General features: G+C 45.9%; 1 protein-coding gene across 4 annotated transcripts in view; it reads left to right on the top strand.

Moving 5' to 3' along the window:
* Positions 1–18,584, top strand: part of SMARCAL1 (SWI/SNF related, matrix associated, actin dependent regulator of chromatin, subfamily a like 1) — a 53,878-nt gene that overhangs the window by 2,831 nt on the left and 32,463 nt on the right. For all 4 annotated transcript variants that reach the window (XR_004423655.1, XM_033111980.1, XM_033111981.1 and 1 more), the window contains exons 4-9: positions 669–719; positions 3,828–4,034; positions 6,418–6,468; positions 11,041–11,227; positions 14,869–15,019; positions 16,507–16,665. Coding sequence is in view for 3 of the 4 variants with exons in the window: in XM_033111980.1 (XP_032967871.1) it covers positions 669–719; positions 3,828–4,034; positions 6,418–6,468; positions 11,041–11,227; positions 14,869–15,019; positions 16,507–16,665 (806 nt within the window). In the remaining variant the exon portion in view is untranslated. The remainder of the gene's footprint in view (positions 1–668; positions 720–3,827; positions 4,035–6,417; positions 6,469–11,040; positions 11,228–14,868; positions 15,020–16,506; positions 16,666–18,584) is intronic.

Below are 18,584 nucleotides of genomic sequence, written 5' to 3'. Positions count from 1 at the left end.
ACATTCTGTCCATCCAGTTGTTAACATGTTTCTATTTTAGCCTGTGTTTCCTTTTGTCATAGACATTCCTTCAAACAGCTGCCAAAATTGGGGGCTGCTGCATGGCCATATGGAGAATGGATGAATGTGTAACGAGAGGCCAGCTCCGCTGCCAGGTGCTATATATGCATTGTAGCACTTAAGCCTAACAAGTATTTTTTGATGAAAGTAGATGTTTTCATTTTAAAGGCAATGGAACTGACTCAGCAAGGTGAAGTATCATGCTCAGGTTGGTTTGTCTGAAGGGCAGAGCGAGGATGTAGCTAGCTAGCTCTGCCATGCCTCCGTGCACACTCATTCTCATACCTGAGCTTTGCCGGACTATACCGGGTCTCAGAGAACTTGGATTCTAGTCCCACCTCTGCCCTCAGCCCTCTTAGGTAAAGCCCTTAGCATCCCAGGGCCTGACTTGAATTTCACCATATAAATAGCATTATCCTTATTTATATTTGCTGTTTGTCCTCTACAAAGATTTTGTAAATCAGTGGGGGCTTGTCAGTCACCCATTTTGAACGTAGCATACATTCATTCATTCGTTCATTCAGCTTTTATTGAGTGTTCAAGTACAAATCATAACAACTGTCATCAACCTTACTGTGGATAGACCATGTACTTCTGTTTCATTTCAGATCCTGCCACCAAGACGTGGAACTTCAGCATGAACGACTACAGTGCCCTGAGTAAGTAGGTGTCTCGTCACCCCTCGTGCAGAAAATACCGGAATTGAAAAGTTTCTCTGGAGTAGCCGACGTGGTCTCGCTTGTGGGCCCCATCCCAGTGTTCTTCCTTCTCACTATGGCCAGCCTAGTGAGTCACCTCCTTGGGTAAAAGTCACTGATAATGTTAACAAAAGCTGGCACTTAATGGAGCCTGCTACGTTCCAGGCTGTGCTAAACCCCTTACATAAGCTAAGTCTTTTATTCCTTAGAAGAACCATTTTACAGATGGGAAAACTGAGGACCAGAGAGGCTTTGTAACTAACATAGGGTCACATTGCCAATAAGTTGTACAACTGTTATTCGATCCCAGACAGTGTTGACTTCAGAGTACATGTTCCCACTGGCCTGCTGATTCCAGCCATGACAGGCAGCTATGCCAGCCCCTGCCCCCAGGAAGGTTTACGTCTCAACAGACAGCCCAAATCCTCATAGCACTCTCCAAGTGGCTAGTTGACTCGAGAGTGCAGGGCAGTACCCAGGCAGGCTCCAGCCAAGGCCAGGTCTGGGGAGGCCAGGTCAGGATGTCGTCGGGACCCTGCGTACACCACTCTGTCTTCTGAGATTTTGTTGACTGTCCTACACCAAAGTTTGTCACCTCCTGATGCCTTAAGCCTGCACCTCTTCCCTGCGTGTTCTCATCTCTCCCAGGAGCTATTTCTATGCCCTTTCTTCCCTCCCTCCCCCCCATTCAAAAAGGAAAAAGATGAGGATGCATGGTGAGGTCACTCTTGCACAGATTTGGGACATGAAGTAGAATTCTCTGGAGCACCAGTACAGTTCCTGGGGGCTGATGGGACAGCTCCCTGCAGAAGTTCCTGTTTCTCTCCTTGGCCTCCATCTCTTAAAACGTATGGTATTAGGTGGTATGCTTTTCTTTGGTATCTGCTGGTGACCTTTTTGGGAGGCTCATTTTTACTGTTATTTTAATCCATTTGTAAGGTGTTGGGAGGGGTAGAGCCCATCCTCTGGGTGAGAATTACAGGTCTTGACACCTGGTTTTCATGTTTGTGCAGATTAAACCAGTGAATTCCACTGTCATGATTTTATCTGTTTTATCATCTTTTTACTCCTGTTCTCTGTCTGCAATGCATGGTGACCTGTATGACTTCGGCGTTTGCAAATTCATTTAGGTTTTCTCTGTGGTGTGATTGCTTTTGGTCACGCTCCACATATTTTTTGAAAACCATTTAATGGGCACAAAAGTCTCTATATAGGTTTTAGATGAATTTTACTGGTTATGAATTGTTTAGCTCCTTACCAGTGTTTTGCACACTTGATCTGCTGTCCACCAAGCTATATCTTGAATAGTCTAAATGATTATGGATTTGTGCATTTATCCTTCTTTTTATTTTTTATTTATTTATTTATTTATTTATTTTTTAATTTATTGGGGTGACAATTGTTAGTAAAATTACATAGATTTCAGGTGTACAATTCTGTATCACATCATCTATAAATTACATTGTGTGTTCACCTATCCTTCTTTTTAAATTTTCAGGTAGGTTCCTGATTGTTGTGTCTTCTTAGTAGATTATACTTTTCATCAATATAATATGTAAAGACAGTCTCTATCAGTCTTTTTGTCATTTTGGGTGTACCTCCGGATTTTGCTTTTTTAACCCCACCACATACTCGTTGTAGAACATATGGAAAGTGTATCAATGTGCAAAAAAGAGAAACTATCCCCCATAACCTCCCCGCTCAGTTAACCACTATTGACATTTTGGTTTTGCTCCTTCCACCCTTTTATTTATGCATTAAAATATACAAAATTTTATATATGTAATGCAATTTTTATCTTGCCTTTTTCACTTAGTATTCCAGCATTGCGTTTTTATTTTAATGGTAAATATTAACAGTTAATTCTGAGTGATGAAAATGTGGGTGTCCATTATTGGACCACTTTGACCTCTAAAAAAATGATTTCATATTGTGGAACTTAACACTGTTTTTTTGTATTTTTGCCTTTTCCAAAATTTCTTCCTAAAAACAATGGCTATATGATATTCCATTGTATGAGTGTGTCATAAATTGCTGAAATCATTTTCTTCTATTTTATTGTTTCTTTTTTTCAATTTGTCAATTACAGTTGACATTATTATTTTATAGTAGTTTCAGGTTCTTTTTGTCTGTTTTAATTTGCTCCCAGTTTTTTCCACATTAAAGCTGTATGAAACACCTTTATCCATAAATTTTGTATTTTCGATTGTTAGTTGGGAGAGATTCTTAGAAGTTGAGTCATTATGATCACTTTTTGTGGCTCTTGCTATATATTACCACGTTGTTTTCCAAAAGGTTTTGTTCCCAACTAGCAATACAGATATCTATTTTTGTCATTTTTTAAGTTTGATAAGTAAAAAAAAATGTCTTTTTATTTCTGTGATGATTTGTAGAGTTGAACGTTTCTTCAAATGTTTAATAGCCATTTCCCCCCTCTCTTGATAGAGACATCTCTACTTTTGTGGTCTTGGTATTTTTTAAGTTTGAGTTCTGTTTATCTTTCTTGGAATTATCTTTATTCAGTAGTTTTCCCTTTCAATTCAGTTTGTGTTTTTTGACAGTTTAGTTTTATGTAGTCAAATCTATTAACCTGTAAAATATATCAGTAATAGGTAAAATAAGGTACAAAACTGTGCTCCTGTGGCCTGACAGTCCTTTGTCTCTTTCCCTTGTTCTCCAAGCAGAGAAGTGGCCTGGAAATAGGATTAAATGGGTGATTTTTGGTGTGTTGACTCTAGTGGCTTCTCTGACACAGCAGCAGAAATTATCTAATAAATTGACTCCTTGTGGTGAGATCCCTATTCCTCCTTTTAGTTTCTGACTTCTAAGTGTTTTAATTTGAAAACTTAAGGAGCAGAAGAGTTATGTTTAACAAATACTGAAATTCCCAAAGCCCCAATTAAAGCTCTTGCAAACCTTGCCAGTCCAGCCGTGCCTTTTCTTGCCCACCTGCCGGACAAAATTCCGCCTTGCCCCTGGCCCTGCCTCCTCCTCGGCCTGCCTGTGCGTCCCAGGGCACGTGGAAGTCACCCAGCTTGTCACTTCTGTCCTCCTCTTCTTCTTTGGCAGTGAGAGCAGCCCAGCGCCTCCGCACGGTCGCCCTGCAGCCTTTGGAAGGGGCCAGCAGTGTGGCGCAGACCAGCCTGCCTTCAGCCTCCTCCCTTAGGTTTGTCAAAGGGCAGTGCATGCTCATCTCCCGGGCCCGCTTCGAAGCCGACATCAACTATTCAGAAGAGCTGATCACACTGTTTAAACAGATGGATTCCGGAAATTACGGCAAGTTACTGGCCTCTGCCTGATTCCCAGGATGCATAGTGGTGTGTGATGTCAGAGGAGGGTGTTTTTCTCTCTCTTTCAATATTCAGAAACGGCTTTTCTTGGTAGAACCCACTGGATCTGCTCCTCTTATTGTAGAACGGTGATACCTACATTGTGCCAGGTCGGGGACACATAGTGGGGCCTGTCTTGACCTTAAGGGTCTCCCAAAGAGAAGACCCCACAGTTTCCCCAGTCCCCTCGTCAGTGTCTTCTTGGTAAAAGTAGGTAAATTCCGGCTTCAGCCATTTAAATCTACCTGTTTATGTTTTGTCCTTAGCAAAGCTTGAAAAACAGATGCTTACCCTAAAAATAAAAATAAATGCCTTTGTGTGGACTGAGGCAACAGCTCTCAAACTTGAACATGCTCCAGAGCCATGTGGAGGGCTTGCTAACACAGACTGCTGGGCCCTGCCCCCGAGTAAATATGATGCCTGCCTCCCCCCCAAGAGACACCAAGTTAATTGGTTTGAGGTGGGCCTAGGCAGTGGTATTTTTAAAATCTTTCCGTGAGTCTCGTAATCAGCCAGGATTGACAACCCCTGCCCAAAGCTAAGCAGTTTTGCTTTATTTTGGGGGAGGTTCTTCAAAAGCTGCCTTGTTGGAATAAGGTGCAGAAGTCAGTTTTAGAATTCTGAATTCCTGGGTTTCATTCTTAGCTTGGGTCGTGTTGTCTTACAAAACTGTGGCTTTTATGGATTAATATTCCCATTCTTGAAATGGTTGTAGCCTTTCCCTTGGCAAGGAGAAAGCAAACCCTTAACACCTCTTGCCTTTGAAACATCATGTTCAGGCAATGTCGTGGAAGAAGCCTCTGTAGAATTACTTGCTCGGTGAGCTTTCATCGAAGGGCTTGGGGCTCCTTCAGGAGGAAGACGGTTCTGCCTGTTACATTTTTATCCTTTAGATGTACAGAGTTTTAACTGGTAAGAGCAGGCCAGGGAGCAGGGTTTCGAGGGGATGTGCGAGGCTCAGCCTGAGTCATGGAGACAGCTGCTCACACAAGGGCCAGGATTCTTTGCCTCTCCTGCCCCCTTCTGAAGTTCGGCTTCAGCTTGGGGTGGCCCTTCACAGGCAATCTCAGATGACCTGGGTCTTCTGAAAAGTGTGACCTTTGAAATCACACTCCTGACACAGCCTGCTGTTGTGGGAATACACACAGCTGAAATAGCGACACCCAGTCCTGCCCACACCCAGACATCCAAACCCACAGTTGGAGTTTTTGCCGTCACTCCTATTTGCAGACTTCCCCTTTGCTGCTCAGCCAGTGTCAGGCTCAAGCTGTTGTCAGGAAGAGTCTCCTGCCCTCTTCCCACAGTAAGAGTAGTCTGTCAGCGTTGGGGCTTTCTGTCAGATTGCACCTAGGCTACCTTGCTTTTCTCTGGAATTGGACCCACTATGTCCATAATGCTTTTTCCCTGACCACCGTGCTTTCCAGTGGTCATACAGGGAAGAATTAAGTTTTGCTGTTCAGAAAGCATTTGTCAAGTTGAAGTTTTCTTGATTTTCTCAGAAGGTAGATTGGTAGGGAGGGTAACCTTTCTTAGGTAATTAGCCATTGTTGGGTAGTGAGATGCTTACCCTTTAGTTAATTTTGTGTGTAGTTTATGCTATACGATCCCAACCAGATGGCCTCATAATAATAATAACAATAGTCATAATTTAAATTGCTTTAGTTTGAGTGCTCACTGTCGCAGGCACACTTTCATAAGCATTTTATATTTAAATTTCCTATAATCCTCACAAGGACCCTGTGAGGCAGAGGCTTTAGTAGCTTCGTTTTTCAGATGTGAGAGCTGAGGCACAGAGAAGTTAGGCAACTTGCCCAAGGTCACACACATCCAGGAAGTGGCAGAACCGGGATTTGGACGTAGGCTGTGTGACTGTTCCTACCACGTGCAGCGTGTTTGCCATGTGTAAAATGGAGCTGGAAGTAGCGCCCAGCTTAGAGCATAGTGAGGAGGAGGTGCGTGTGAATCTCCTGGCATCATGCCTGGCTTAAAGGAGGCGCCGAGTAAGTGTGAGCTATAATTGTTACCCCCGATCTCAGAAATTCAGGGCATTTCTGACCTGCTGGGCTAGCCCCCGTCGCGTATCCCCAAAGCACAGTTTGTCACCGCCCTTACAACCCAGTGTTGTCGCCGTGACCGTTTGTCTTTCGTCCTGAATCCTGTGAAAACCTCAATGGCAGGTACCCTCAATTTCTGTATCCCCAGTGCCAGGCACAGGACCAGCAATGTCCCCCGAGCTCACTGGAGGTTTATGAAACCAGGGAAGACTCAGTGTGGGGCTGTAGCAAAAGGGCAGAGTATCATGTTTGCTTGTTTGTTTGTTCTCATTGCAGACGTCAAGACCAGGAAATGGAACTTTCTCTTGGAAGACCACAATAAACTAAGTGAGATGCCCACCTTGCTTGTTTTAGATCATGCTATCGGCAAGCTTTAATTACCTGCCTTAAGTTGGATGTATTTTAAAAGAACCTCCTCCTCCCTGCGTTGTGGTAACGTCCCATGCTGTGTGCAGAACAAGTAAAGGCAGAGGTGTTCTCAGGCAGCTGCGTGCCTGTCTGCTGAGATGGTGGTTTTACAACAGCCCAGGTGGACACAGGGCCCCTTCTTCCATCAGGGAGAAGCGGTACCAGTCAGATTCCTGAGGCCGTGAAACCTCCCACCCATCACAGAAGTATTAGAAGTGAGGGTACGTGGGCTTTGGGGCCCAGAGGTGAGCGAGGATTGCTCAGTAGGAATCTACTTAGACTCCCTCTAAGAAGAGCCTCTCAATTTACTCCTAGAACCAGACGATCAACCAGAGGCAACCAGAGGCGAAAGCCTAGGCCAGGGTGCGAAAGCTTTTAGTGAGCACTTTGGAGACCGACCAAGGGAAGGGATATGTGTACAGATAAAACTACAAGAAGGAGAAGCCAGTGTGGGCTCCTCAGTTTTCTTCTCTGTGCCCTGCTTGAGTGGGGCAATACATTCTAATGTGCCTGACAAAGGGGGACATGGTCAGAGCCTAGCCTGTCCTAGGATCCTAGTGTGTCACCTGCCTGCCAAGCTGTCATGGTTCTGCTGTGCCTGTGCAGCTGACACAGCTGATGTTCCTCCCCCTTGACCCACCTGAAGCCTTGGTGGGCCTCCCAGGCAGTGGTGGGACCAGTCAGGCCAGGAGAGACATGATCCAGCCCGGGAGCTCAAAATCATTGGCCCTCTTGCTCACCAGGCCCGGGCTGTAAGGAGGAGGGAAAAGCTGGGTTTCTTTCCTTTGTCTCCTTATATGACATACTATGCAATATCAGGTAAATGATTCAGCATTCTGGTCCCATTTGTCCCTTGATAAAGAAAGGGCTCTTTAATCCATATCTGCCCTACTACCAGAAGTTAAATATAAGGGAAGAGCTTTTAATTCCTTGAGGAAAGACTTGTTGCAAACTCAAGGTTAAGTTTGGATACAATAAGATACTTGGTGTCAGGAAACACTAGCTGAAGCAGAAAGGATGGCTGACGTCGATCTGAGACTCCATGGCTACTGCTGTTCGGAACTTGTGACTCAGGGTGAACTATTTGGCCAAAGCTGAATTTTTGATGAGCGATAAGGAGTGAATTTTTCTCTCTCGTCCCCTTGTCTTTCGACCACAGAAAGACATGTAAATATGTTAGTTATAAAGACTTGACTTCCATGGAATGACAAAAAGCAGGATACTTACAGCATTAGCAGATGAATGTAATATTGAAAAACTGTGACTCATGGTTATATAATGATTCCAGCTCTTTTGTGGCTCCTCGAAATACCTGGTGAAAATGATGGAGTCTTCATCCAGAAAAATACGCATAATGGCCACAGTTAAAGTTTTGCATTGGGTATTAATTATACCATGGATCTGGAGTTAAGAATTCTCGATTTTAGGGTTCAGATAGCTTTTCTACATGCTGTCTTGTGATTATAATGTCTTGTGGAAGAGAAGACTGATTCTCCCCCCAGCTCATAAATCGGGAAAAGCTTGGACCCCGAGAAAGGAAACCATTTTTTTCCTTATTGGGAGCATCCCAGTGTCACGATAGTCAGTGACAAAAATCAGACTGAAATTGCGATTTTTGAGTTTGTAATGTGATCCATTTGGGAATGTAGAAGTCAGATGCACAAACTAAGCGGCCAGGGAGACCGGGCATCTCGGGATGCCGCAGTTCCGGTTTAGCTCTGATCCCACCATGCGCGGACAGGAAATGGGAGCTTTGCGCCTCTCCTCATCCCTCGGGCTGGTTCCTCGTGTGTGAAACTAGGTTATTGACCCTGAGCTAATGAACATGTGCCTAATTAAAAATGACAATAAGACCTTCTGAGTATACGAATGCTCATTGATGACATGGTGGCAGTTGTTTTCTCCAGATCAGGGGACTCTAAGAGCTTTTTTCCTCTCTCTCTTTTGTAAGTGACTTTAGGCCTTTCCACGTAGTGAAACTGGCATAAGGCCTTTTGTTTTCCCCTGAGTGCCACATCCAGAAGTGTTCTGTATCCCCCTCAGTGATTTCGTCTCGTCAGCTGCTATTTGAAAACATGCATGTCTCTGCTCTGCTGCATGGATCAGTGGTGGGCTGTCCAGGAGCCGTTTCACAGAAACAACTTCTAGATGACTCAGGAGCCAGGCAGTACATTCCTGTCAGCTCCCACCTTGGGGAAAGGACAGTAGCCCCAGTCTCTGACAGCGAACGGGGGCTTTCTCAGAAACACACCCAGTTGGCTGACCTAGCAGCATAGGATTTTGGAGACAGTTGGTAGGAAACAGAGGAGACCAGTTTTTTTTTTTTTTTCCTCTTGAGTGGCTGAAAGAACATAATGCTTATAAAGCACCACATTTCACACCAGCTGGATTATCAGCCATTTCTTAGTTTTCATCAGGTGAGTTCTGAAGATCAGTAGGATTAAAATGAAAATGGTTTCTGAAAGCACATGGAGTGTGCAGTCTCCTGAAGTGTGCAGAAATCAGCACGCTCACATTTAATTTGGAGGCATAAAATGTATTTCTGCGTCAATATGGACAGTCTTCTTTTATATTAAAGCTGTCAGCCTTACCTAATTCTTTATCCTGGTGATTCTGTTCTTGCAGACTATTTCCAGAAATAGCTGGTACATATTTAGTGAAGGACGGAAATGGATTTAAATGGATTGAAAACACAAAGCAATTTAAGGGACCAGTAGATGGCTCAGCCCTCCATTGGCACACCGGTGTTTGCAGTGGTAGCCAGTTGATGGTGTGGCAAAAGCCTTTTGTAATACCTTGTGAAGATATGAAGGAAAAACATGACCATATGGAATGGAGAACGAACAACCTTACAATTTCAAGTAATATTGGGTAGAAATGAAACATACCCAGTTTTTTCTTTCCTGAGGATAATTGTCCCCTCAGTTGGTTACCGTGATTCTCCAGGGTGCTCCTGAAAATATAAAGGACAAAGAGCGATTGAGGACCTGTAAACAATGCTCACTCTTCTAATTAGGTTTTTCAAAGGGCAGTACTAAAAAGGAGGAACATGTAGAGAGCTACAACCCATAGGACAGCAGGCTGTGATTAGTAGTTTACTGCTACTTCTACCAATCTCTAGGTCTAGCATCTTTTCTCTAACTTGGTCATTTTTTAACTTGTTTTTCCCTGCCCCTCCCCCCAAGTGTATGTTTTATTTGTATCTCTGGGTTATTCTTTTTCTGTTTCTCGATTAAGTTATTTTTCCCCCCTCTTTAATTTTAAAATCAGTTCTTTCAAAGAGCAAAATCAATGAAATGAATTTGCTTTCATTTCCATGGAGATATCAGGTAATTTCTTTTTCCCACTTGGGTTCATGGCCTCTGACTAGAGGAAGAGATTTCCCCATCCATTAGATAGAGGTCTGGAACCAGCAGCACACTTGGAAGGAAAGTAAAGACCCCTACATATAAACTTTAATGGAAAGAGTCAGAGTCATGGTCACTTTTAGCAATAGTTTAGACTTTGAGCTTAGCAGGGGGTGGTAAACTTTTTTGTAGAGGTGCAGATAGTATATCTTCTAGGCTTTCTGGGCCATGCGGTCTTTGTCCCAGCTACACGACTTCACCATTGTAGCCTGAAAGCAGCCGTAGACCATAAACAAATTGGCACAATTGTGTTCCAGTAAAACTATTTACAGAAACAGGCCATAGGCCGATTTGCCCCACAGGCCTTCACTTGCCAACACCTGCTTTAGAGGATAAGTAGGGAGCTAGCAGGTCACCTCCAGACTAATGGATTTTCTAGCTGCTTCACCACTGAGTTCACTACTGTAAATCTCACCTCTCAAGGGGAAATCATTATTCTTTTATGGAAAGAGTCAGAAGGGTGCAGGGCCACATGCATTGTTACACTATATGTGGCCTTTGCATGGACTCGGCCCTCTGTTTGTAAATAGCACTACCATCCATCCTTGTCTTTCTCGGAAACACCTACCGCCTTCTCTGTACAGAGCACAGTGCTTCCTTGCCTGTTACCAGCAGGTGACTTAGAGTTCTCTGACTTCTCAAACATCGAAACCAAAATAAAACAACGACAATGGAAACAAAATTTATTCATTCTAAGTCTTGCTTTTTCTGGGCTGATCTTTTTGTTTTTAAGAATATGGGTCCTTATTTATTGGAATGGGCATACTAGGATGATTTTTAAAATTACTGTAGGTTAAAAAAATATGGGTGATGAAAACACTTCATAGTTCTTTCCGGTGTTTGTATAGTGTAGAAAAGCAATTTTGTATTACTGATTGCCCTCTTATTTGCAGAAATTAAGGAATAGAGAGGGAAAACTAGTTCTCTGGGATACATCTGTCAGTCCCTGATTTTCTCTCCAGTTTCTTTTTTGAGAAGAAGCAGAATTTCAGCCATTGAACTTTGTATTTTGAAGCCCCTTCTCTTTTCACGAGATCTCTTGGACATAACACTCCAATTCACATGCCTCTGTTCTCCTTCCTAGTTGAAAGGGCACGCTGCCTTCCACAAGTTCAGCTGAGTCCTCTGCCCAAGACACTGACCCTGGCTTTCGCTTCTCAGATGGAGAAGACGTCTCTCTGTCCCACGGCAGACATCCCTGAGGCAGACCTCTCCAGAGTGGACCCCAAACTCGTGTCTAGTCTGCTGCCCTTTCAGAGAGCTGGAGTCAAGTAAGTTCTTGATCCTCCACTTGCTCAGAGTTCATCACTCACCACCAGCTGGGCTCAGATACTCCTTCTTTTATGAATTCTTGTCTTTCACAGGCGTCTAGAAGCATCTAGGCATTAAACAGCCAGCTGTGCAGTTACCAAAGTCTGATTGTAACCATTGATTTTAAATTCCATGCTTTAATCAGGACCGTATTACCGGTGTGCAGAAACCCAACTCACACTAGCTTAAGGAAAGAGATTTCTCAGGGGGCGTGCAATAGAAAACCCAGGGTCTCTAAAAGCTCTCGTCAGGACTCTGTCCATCTCTCAGCTCTCCTCTCTTCTTGGTTTGCTTTGTTCTCAGCCAGACGCTCCTCAAGTGTGGCAGCTGTGGCTGCCAGGGGTTTCTGGCTCGTACCCATCAGCTCAGCAGCCCAGTGGAAGCATGCCTTTCCTATGGGTCCACCACTGAAATGTGTGAAATCTGGTGCTGACGCTGGAACCAGCCAGTCACTGGGGCCGGGGGCCTTGGAGGTCCTGTTGGTGACGCGGGTGATAGGCTACCCCTGGGCAAGGGGCGGGGGGGCCTGCCCCACACTAATTACCTGAACCGAGAGTGGGAGGTGGTAGTTTTCCAACAGAAAGTCAGGGCGCTCTTGTGATAGAAAGAAAAAAGATAAACCCATGTGCTGACCTGTCCCTTTTTCCAGTTTCTTGGGAGAAGCAAAATCACAGGTTTGATTTGCTTTCTGGTGACAATATGGGAGATTGAGAAGAGGAAAGAGCGGGTCTTGATAATCCATCCAGAAAAAAATAATAAAAGCTGGATCTGTTAGTAGGTGGTGTGGTTGGAGAAGAGTCCTGAGCAAGGGAAGGAACTAACTGGTCAATGGCACTGACAAGTGAAGACAGCCTGCCTGCGTGCAGCCTCCTGTGGTGTTTTGGTTAAAGCTTGGCTACTGTCTCGGACAGGATTTTCTTCTCTGTGTGGTTTGGGCACAGTCACACCTTCCTGCAGTCCCACGGCCCCCGACCTGCCCGTACCCTTTCTTCTTTTCCTTCTGGCTTCCCTCCTCTTAGTAACACGCTTTGTTTGCCATTTCAGTCCTTCATCTGTTGTGATGTCCTTTGGGCCTCCTTTTACTCGGGCTCAGGGTGGTTTTCTCTTTTGCTCTTTCTTCATCTGGCTCCTTCATTAATGCTGAGCGAGAGCTCGTCCACCCTGCCTGGAGTGTCAAGTTCTTCATGGCTCCGGCAGAGATCCTTGGGCCCGTGTGGTGTGTGCCGGCCAGGCCGGCTCATCCTGTCTCCACTGAGCGGCTCTGTGTGCGAGGCTTCCCAGGGCCGTGTGCGTCAGCGCGGAGCGTGGCCGGCAGTTTCCAGCCTTTTCTCTATGGCTCTGAAAGTGCTAGCAGTGTTTATACTTTTTCTTCTTCAACACTTTCTAATTAAATCTAGATTTTATCTTTTATTCTCTCAAGAGGGCTATCAGTTCCACGTTTGTTTGTTTGTTTGTTTGTTTTCATATGTAAGAACTACAATCAAAAACTCCCTTAAACTTACAGAGCAAAATCTTTTCGATATACATCAGCTTCCACTAATGACTAAGTAAATGGTTTCTCTCAAGAGACGAGTGAGTCGCGACTCAGAAAGACGGCCGTCTGCCTAACGACACTCAGCTCGCAAAAGTGGAACTGGGGCTTAAATCCGTGCTTTCTAATGATGAGTGCAGTGTTTCTTCTGGTAAGCCAAACCACCCTGTAGAGGATGGCATTCAGCTGTGTGATTGTTTCTCTATCATCCCGGTGTTTTCTTTGTTCTGACTTTTGTCATTTGCTGCCTCAGCTGGGCAACCTACCTCAGGGCAGGGAAAAAGGAAAGACCATGAAATTCAAGGGTCCATTCTGCTTTGAGAATGACCAGATGGACTAAACCGCGTTATAAACGGTTGTGCTCAAGAGGCCAAAACAGGAGGCCCTCTGGGTTGGGTGCTCCCTGTCTGCCCTGGGCGTCCGTTTCGTAAATCAAAAAGGGAGGTAAAAAAAATAAGTCTTTTCACACTTGCCCTCCCTGCGTCTGTCTGAGTCGTGGGTTGATCCCGGAAATGGTCCAAAAGATTTAACCGAGGCAGGTGTGCCTAGAGGGGCTGGGCCTGTTCAGAGAGGTGAGGTGGCACCCTGCCTTTCCACTGAGGGAGTATGGTGGCCACGGCCTGAGGGCTGCTGGAAGGGATGACCCCTCTCACTGGGTGGGCTGTTGTGGCTGCTGGAAGGACAGAGAAGTGCCGGGACACAGCACCTGTTGTCTCCATGCGCTGGGAGCCCGGGCATGCTGGCCACACGCCACCCACAGATCTGCTACTCCATTTCCCACCTTTGTCGAACGCGGGCCTTTCAAGGAGAGAAATGCTTTTTCCAGGCAATTCAGAAAAGTCACATGCAGCCTCGCATTCTTGTCAGCCATTCCAGCTGCTAATGAGAAGAGGTTACATTCTCTGTCTTTACTGTGTGAGAAGGAACAAAAGAAAGCCAGTTGCCTGGCTTCTCCAGTGTCTGAGCAAATGATCGGTTTTTCAGGAATTCAGATGAAAGACGGCTGGTGTTTGGAACAGGAGACCAGACATCTGGCACTCAGGATCCTTTTAACTTTTCATTGAGTCATCAGGTGACTTGAGCGAGACATTTTTACTGTTTGCATCTCGGTTATTTTCCTCCTTTTTGTGGAGTAATAGGAGTAATAGAGGAACATTCCCCCTGGCACTTAACACGAAGGCGTCAAGCATGTTTTAAGCGCTTTCCATGTGAATTTCTTGAATCCTTACGACAGTCTTAGGGCTGGGTCCTGTGATTTCCACCCACAGCCAAGGCACAAGCTTAGTTGACTCGCACAAGTTGAACAGCATCTAAGTGGTGGGGTCGGGGTTCCAACCCAGGCCAGTCGGGCTCCAGAGGAGTGCAATGTGCCCTCACTCACCAATGGTTAGCAAGAGTTGTCGCACTGGAGGCCGTGGGACCCTGGAGGCTGCCTGCCAGTGCGAACCTTGGCTGAGCGTGCTGCTCCCTCTCAGACAAACGCCTGCCCGCCCTTTCCTCTGGCCATCCTCCTCCTCCCCCTCTCCAGAACTTTCTGTCCTTGCTGCCTCCTTCCCTTTGCCCTTAGCACACGACACCCTCTCTGGTCTTCAGAAAGCTGTATTTTGAGCCCGCCATCTCTTCTTTCTTTCCTCCCCTTCTAGGCAGGTCTCTCACGTAAACAATTGCTCCCCTCCCTGGCCCTCATTAGAGACTCTTCCCGCTCTCCACCTTTCACATCCCCCTGGGCCTCACCTGCACTGGGCTGAAGGTGACTCCCTTCTTACAAACTGCCTCCCTTGGCTTCCATGACCTAATTACCTTATCGAGCTGCTGCCTACCTTTTGGCCACCATTTCACACTTTCCCTATTTTGACTCTTTTTAAAATTATTATTATTCTGCCCCCTAATCGGCTCCTGCTCTTCCCTCTTTGGGGAGCAGGCCTCTTCTTGTGAGCAGGGCCCGTGTTGGCTGGCGTGGTAGCCCACACCGGGCCGTATGTACCGCTTGGTACGTGGTGGCGTGATGGCAGGTAACTCGTGTCCCTGGGACATGAGTTGTGTCACTGCCCTTCCCTTGTCTGCTTTCAGTTTTGCCATAGCAAAAGGAGGCCGCCTGCTACTCGCTGATGACATGGGCCTGGGGAAGACGGTCCAGGCCATCTGTATCGCCGCCTTCTACCGGAAGGAGTGGCCGCTGCTGGTGGTGGTGCCATCGTCTGTGCGTTTCACCTGGGAGCAGGTCGGTTCTCTTTGTGTTGTGATTTTAACAAAGAAAGTTTCCCTCAGGGTAAGAGTAATCAAATAACAGCCTGAGGGGCGTCTGTGTTCTGGCTTGCTTCAGTCCATCAGTAGACACTTCCCGAGTTCTTCTTGCACCCCTGCTAATAGCACCTCTCATCTGGACCACACTGAATTTTCAAACTGTTTTGACCTCCTTCATTTTTCGGTAATCCCATAATAGCCATGTGTAGTAGACACACTAGATATTAATCCCTTTTACAGATGAGAAGACGGAATCGCAAAGAGGTCAACCTCTACGCTTACTACTACTGCTGCTGAGCAGCTGTGCAGGGCCTGGACGTCGCGTCCCCCGACTTCCTGGCTCGGAGTTTTTGCGCTCTGTGGAGGGTGGTGTGGGCAGGGCAGGGCATTCGCTGTGTGTTGGGTACCTTTATGGCTGAAGACTCTGACGTGCACTCAGCTGTATTATCATCAGCCTTGAGCTTTGTCTGCCATAAATCCAGGGACCAGAGTGCTTCTGTGAAAGGAATAAAAATCCCTGAAGTAGAAGGAAGCCCCAGTTCATCGTCTGCAGCTTTTCCCAGCTTTATGCTATTCCTGGTGGTGTTGGCTTCCTCAGACCGTGGCCTCTTCCTGAGCCCCTGGGAGCTGCTCCTGGATTAGAGGCAGCCCGTCAGCCAGCCGTGTGCGCAGGCACGCCCTTCCAAGTGAAGAGAATCCCAAACTTTACAAATGGATGCTGCACCTTTATCCTGTGCTTGTGACCTGAATTCTGCTAGTACCTTTAGAAACTAGTGATTCAACACAGGTTTATTTTGTGTGTGTTAGATTCCCACAGAACCCTCAAAAATTCTGGGGAAGAGTCACATGGTCCGATGAGACTGGAGAAAGAGCCAGCACTCCTGGTATCAGAATAGTGTTGGCCCAGGCACAGCATCTGAACGCTGACATGGAGGCACCTGGTGGCCTTCTGTTGGCTCTAGATGTTGGCTTTGGCTAGGAATGGCAAGTTCTCTGGAGAGAGCAGGTAGCTTTATAGAAAATACGGACATAAATATTTTCATCGTCATCAGTGCCGTCAGTGTACCAAGCTCTGCTACAAATTCCTGTATAAAATTTCTCTTAAAACAGTCACATTCTTTCCCTATAGAAACGTGCCATCTAGTTAGAGATTACAAAAAGGATACCCACAGACACCACAAAGTCACTGCTCTGACTGCACTTGCTCGTGAAGGAGGGAAGCGTCCTGTTAGTGGAAAGTGAAGGGGAGTGGATGGATGAGGAAGATGGAGGTGGCTGCTGTTCGTGGGGACAGGGTTACAGCAAACGCAGGAGGACGTGGAGGGACACAGAGCGAGTTTGTTTTTCAGGGAGTATTAACGTTGGTCCACACGGAGAGAGTGCAGTTGATGGGCTGGCTGGGGTCACGGCTGGCGCTGCTGGGTTCGATCGTCATTTTGGTTTGTTCTCTCCTGTCATCCCCAGGCCTTCCTTCAGTGGCTGCCGTCCCTGAGCCCAGACCAAATCAATGTCGTGGTGACCGGCAAGGACCGCCTGACCACTGGCTTAGTCAACATTGTCAGTTTTGACCTTCTGAGCAAGTTGGAAAAACAGCTAAAAACCCCTTTTAAAGTTGTCATCGTAGTAAGTGACTTGACAAAATCTTTAAGGACTTTATCTCCTTGGAAACTTTCTTCTTAAAAGCCCCGAGAACTTTCATATCTGTACTCTTACGGAGCCCCACTCAGTCTCTAGGAGAACAGAAGTCATTGTCTTTATTTCGTGGGGAGCTGATGTTTCATCTCTCTCAATTAGCGGGTCTCAGCCCTGGCTACATGTTAGAATCTCCTGGGGAGCTTTTTGAAAAGTGTGACGTACTAGGTCTGCACTGGGGGTTGCTAGCCCATCTCTCCCCAATGTGAGGGCATGGATAGATGCCAGCCCATGGGTTCCAGACCGCCCCGGGCTCCAGTGACTGCAACCTGGACAGCAAGACCATGTGCCATCACCTGGGCCCTTTTGTCAGAGTGTCTCAGACATGGAGTTCAAACAGTTAATAAGTTCTTCTCCAGTCAATATGTAGGCACTCCCTCCCCCTAACCTCAAAGAAAGTACTTTTTACTCTAAGTTGTTTTTTTAAATATGGCTTTACTTGAGTCCTGCTCCTGTATATGATGGCATGTCTTCCAGCTACTGGCCTGCCTTCCTTTAGCCTCTCAAAAGACTTGGTGCTGGCACCTCCATCAGTACTCAGTGTGTGGCGTGGCTCAGAAGTGAAAACTAGGAAAGGTGTGCAGTTTCTCCCAGCCCCAGGCCAGGGAACCGCTGACAGACATTCAGGGGTGAAGTGTGTGGTGGATGATTTCCAGTGGATGTTTACCTCCATTTTTCTTTTTGGAAAAACAGTGAAACCTGATGCCTCCAGACGATGTGAAAGGTTCTTCTTGATTCAAATGTGTGAACTTTAAGAGCCAGTGGTATTTTCCTTCTCTTAAAAATAGAGTTGTCGACTGGCAGTGGAGAATTCTCGATGCTCAAAGTCAGAGTGCATATCTTCTCTACCAGTAGAGAAAGGAAAGAGTTTATAGGAGGCCCTAAAAGGGTAGAGCCTCTGAGTCGCATAGGTCAACGAGATTAAGACTCTGTGCCTTGGGTTTCCCAGCACGGGGCTGGCTGTTGGAGGCCGGGGAGGGTGCATCCATCTGTGTTCATCTAACCAACAATTGAGTGCCAGCTCTATGCCCTACACAGTACTATGAACTAGGGTGTGGAGAAAAGACAGTCAGCCACTGCCCTCCAGAGTACCGCAGTCCAGTAGGACAGACAGACACGTGCACAGATCACCAGACTGTGATGCAGTGTTTTCACAGTTGTGTGGACCAAATATCATGGGAGCTCAGAGAAGGGAAGGAGCAGTCACAGGTCCTGACCTCGGGGATCTATGATTATGATTTGAACATGAGGACCATACTGTGTTCGTAGCATAAGCAAACTTAAATGTTTATTTGTTTCAAAACTAAAAGGGTAACGAGTCTGAAGGAGTCATGTCTGGTTTGGCACAAATTCATGTGTGGCTTTGAAAAAATATTAGCATGCATGTGAAATGAAAACATTGAAAGAAGTACTCCGGGGTGAAGACGATGGTTTTCTACGATGTGTAGGAGGAATGATGCCTTCATTTCTTGAGTGTTTCCTTGTATCAGGTATTTCACCTATAATCGCTGATCTTCCCGATGGCCCCTAAGGCAGACATTATCCCCATTTCAGAGCTGGTGAGACTGACAATGAGAGAGGTTACATAATTTGCCCATAGGCCCGAAGCTGGCAAGATAGAGAGTCAGTGATTAAAGCTGGATTGCATCTAGCTTTAGAATTCATGTCTTTCTGTGTCCAACTCAGTATTTAATCTGCCATATGATTTTTGGCAAGCCGCTTACCACCATTGACAGTTTGTTCTTCAGTTAATTAAGATCTCTGTCCTCTTCTGACTTCAGAGAAATGTTGTAGAAAGGAATAAAGTGACAGTTCTGAGATGTCACACTTTTGTATATGAAGATACAAGC

This window comes from Rhinolophus ferrumequinum, chromosome 8 (assembly GCF_004115265.2).
Source record: "Rhinolophus ferrumequinum isolate MPI-CBG mRhiFer1 chromosome 8, mRhiFer1_v1.p, whole genome shotgun sequence".
NCBI lineage: Eukaryota > Metazoa > Chordata > Mammalia > Chiroptera > Rhinolophidae > Rhinolophus > Rhinolophus ferrumequinum.
This window is presented reverse-complemented; position numbering and strand designations above follow the sequence as displayed.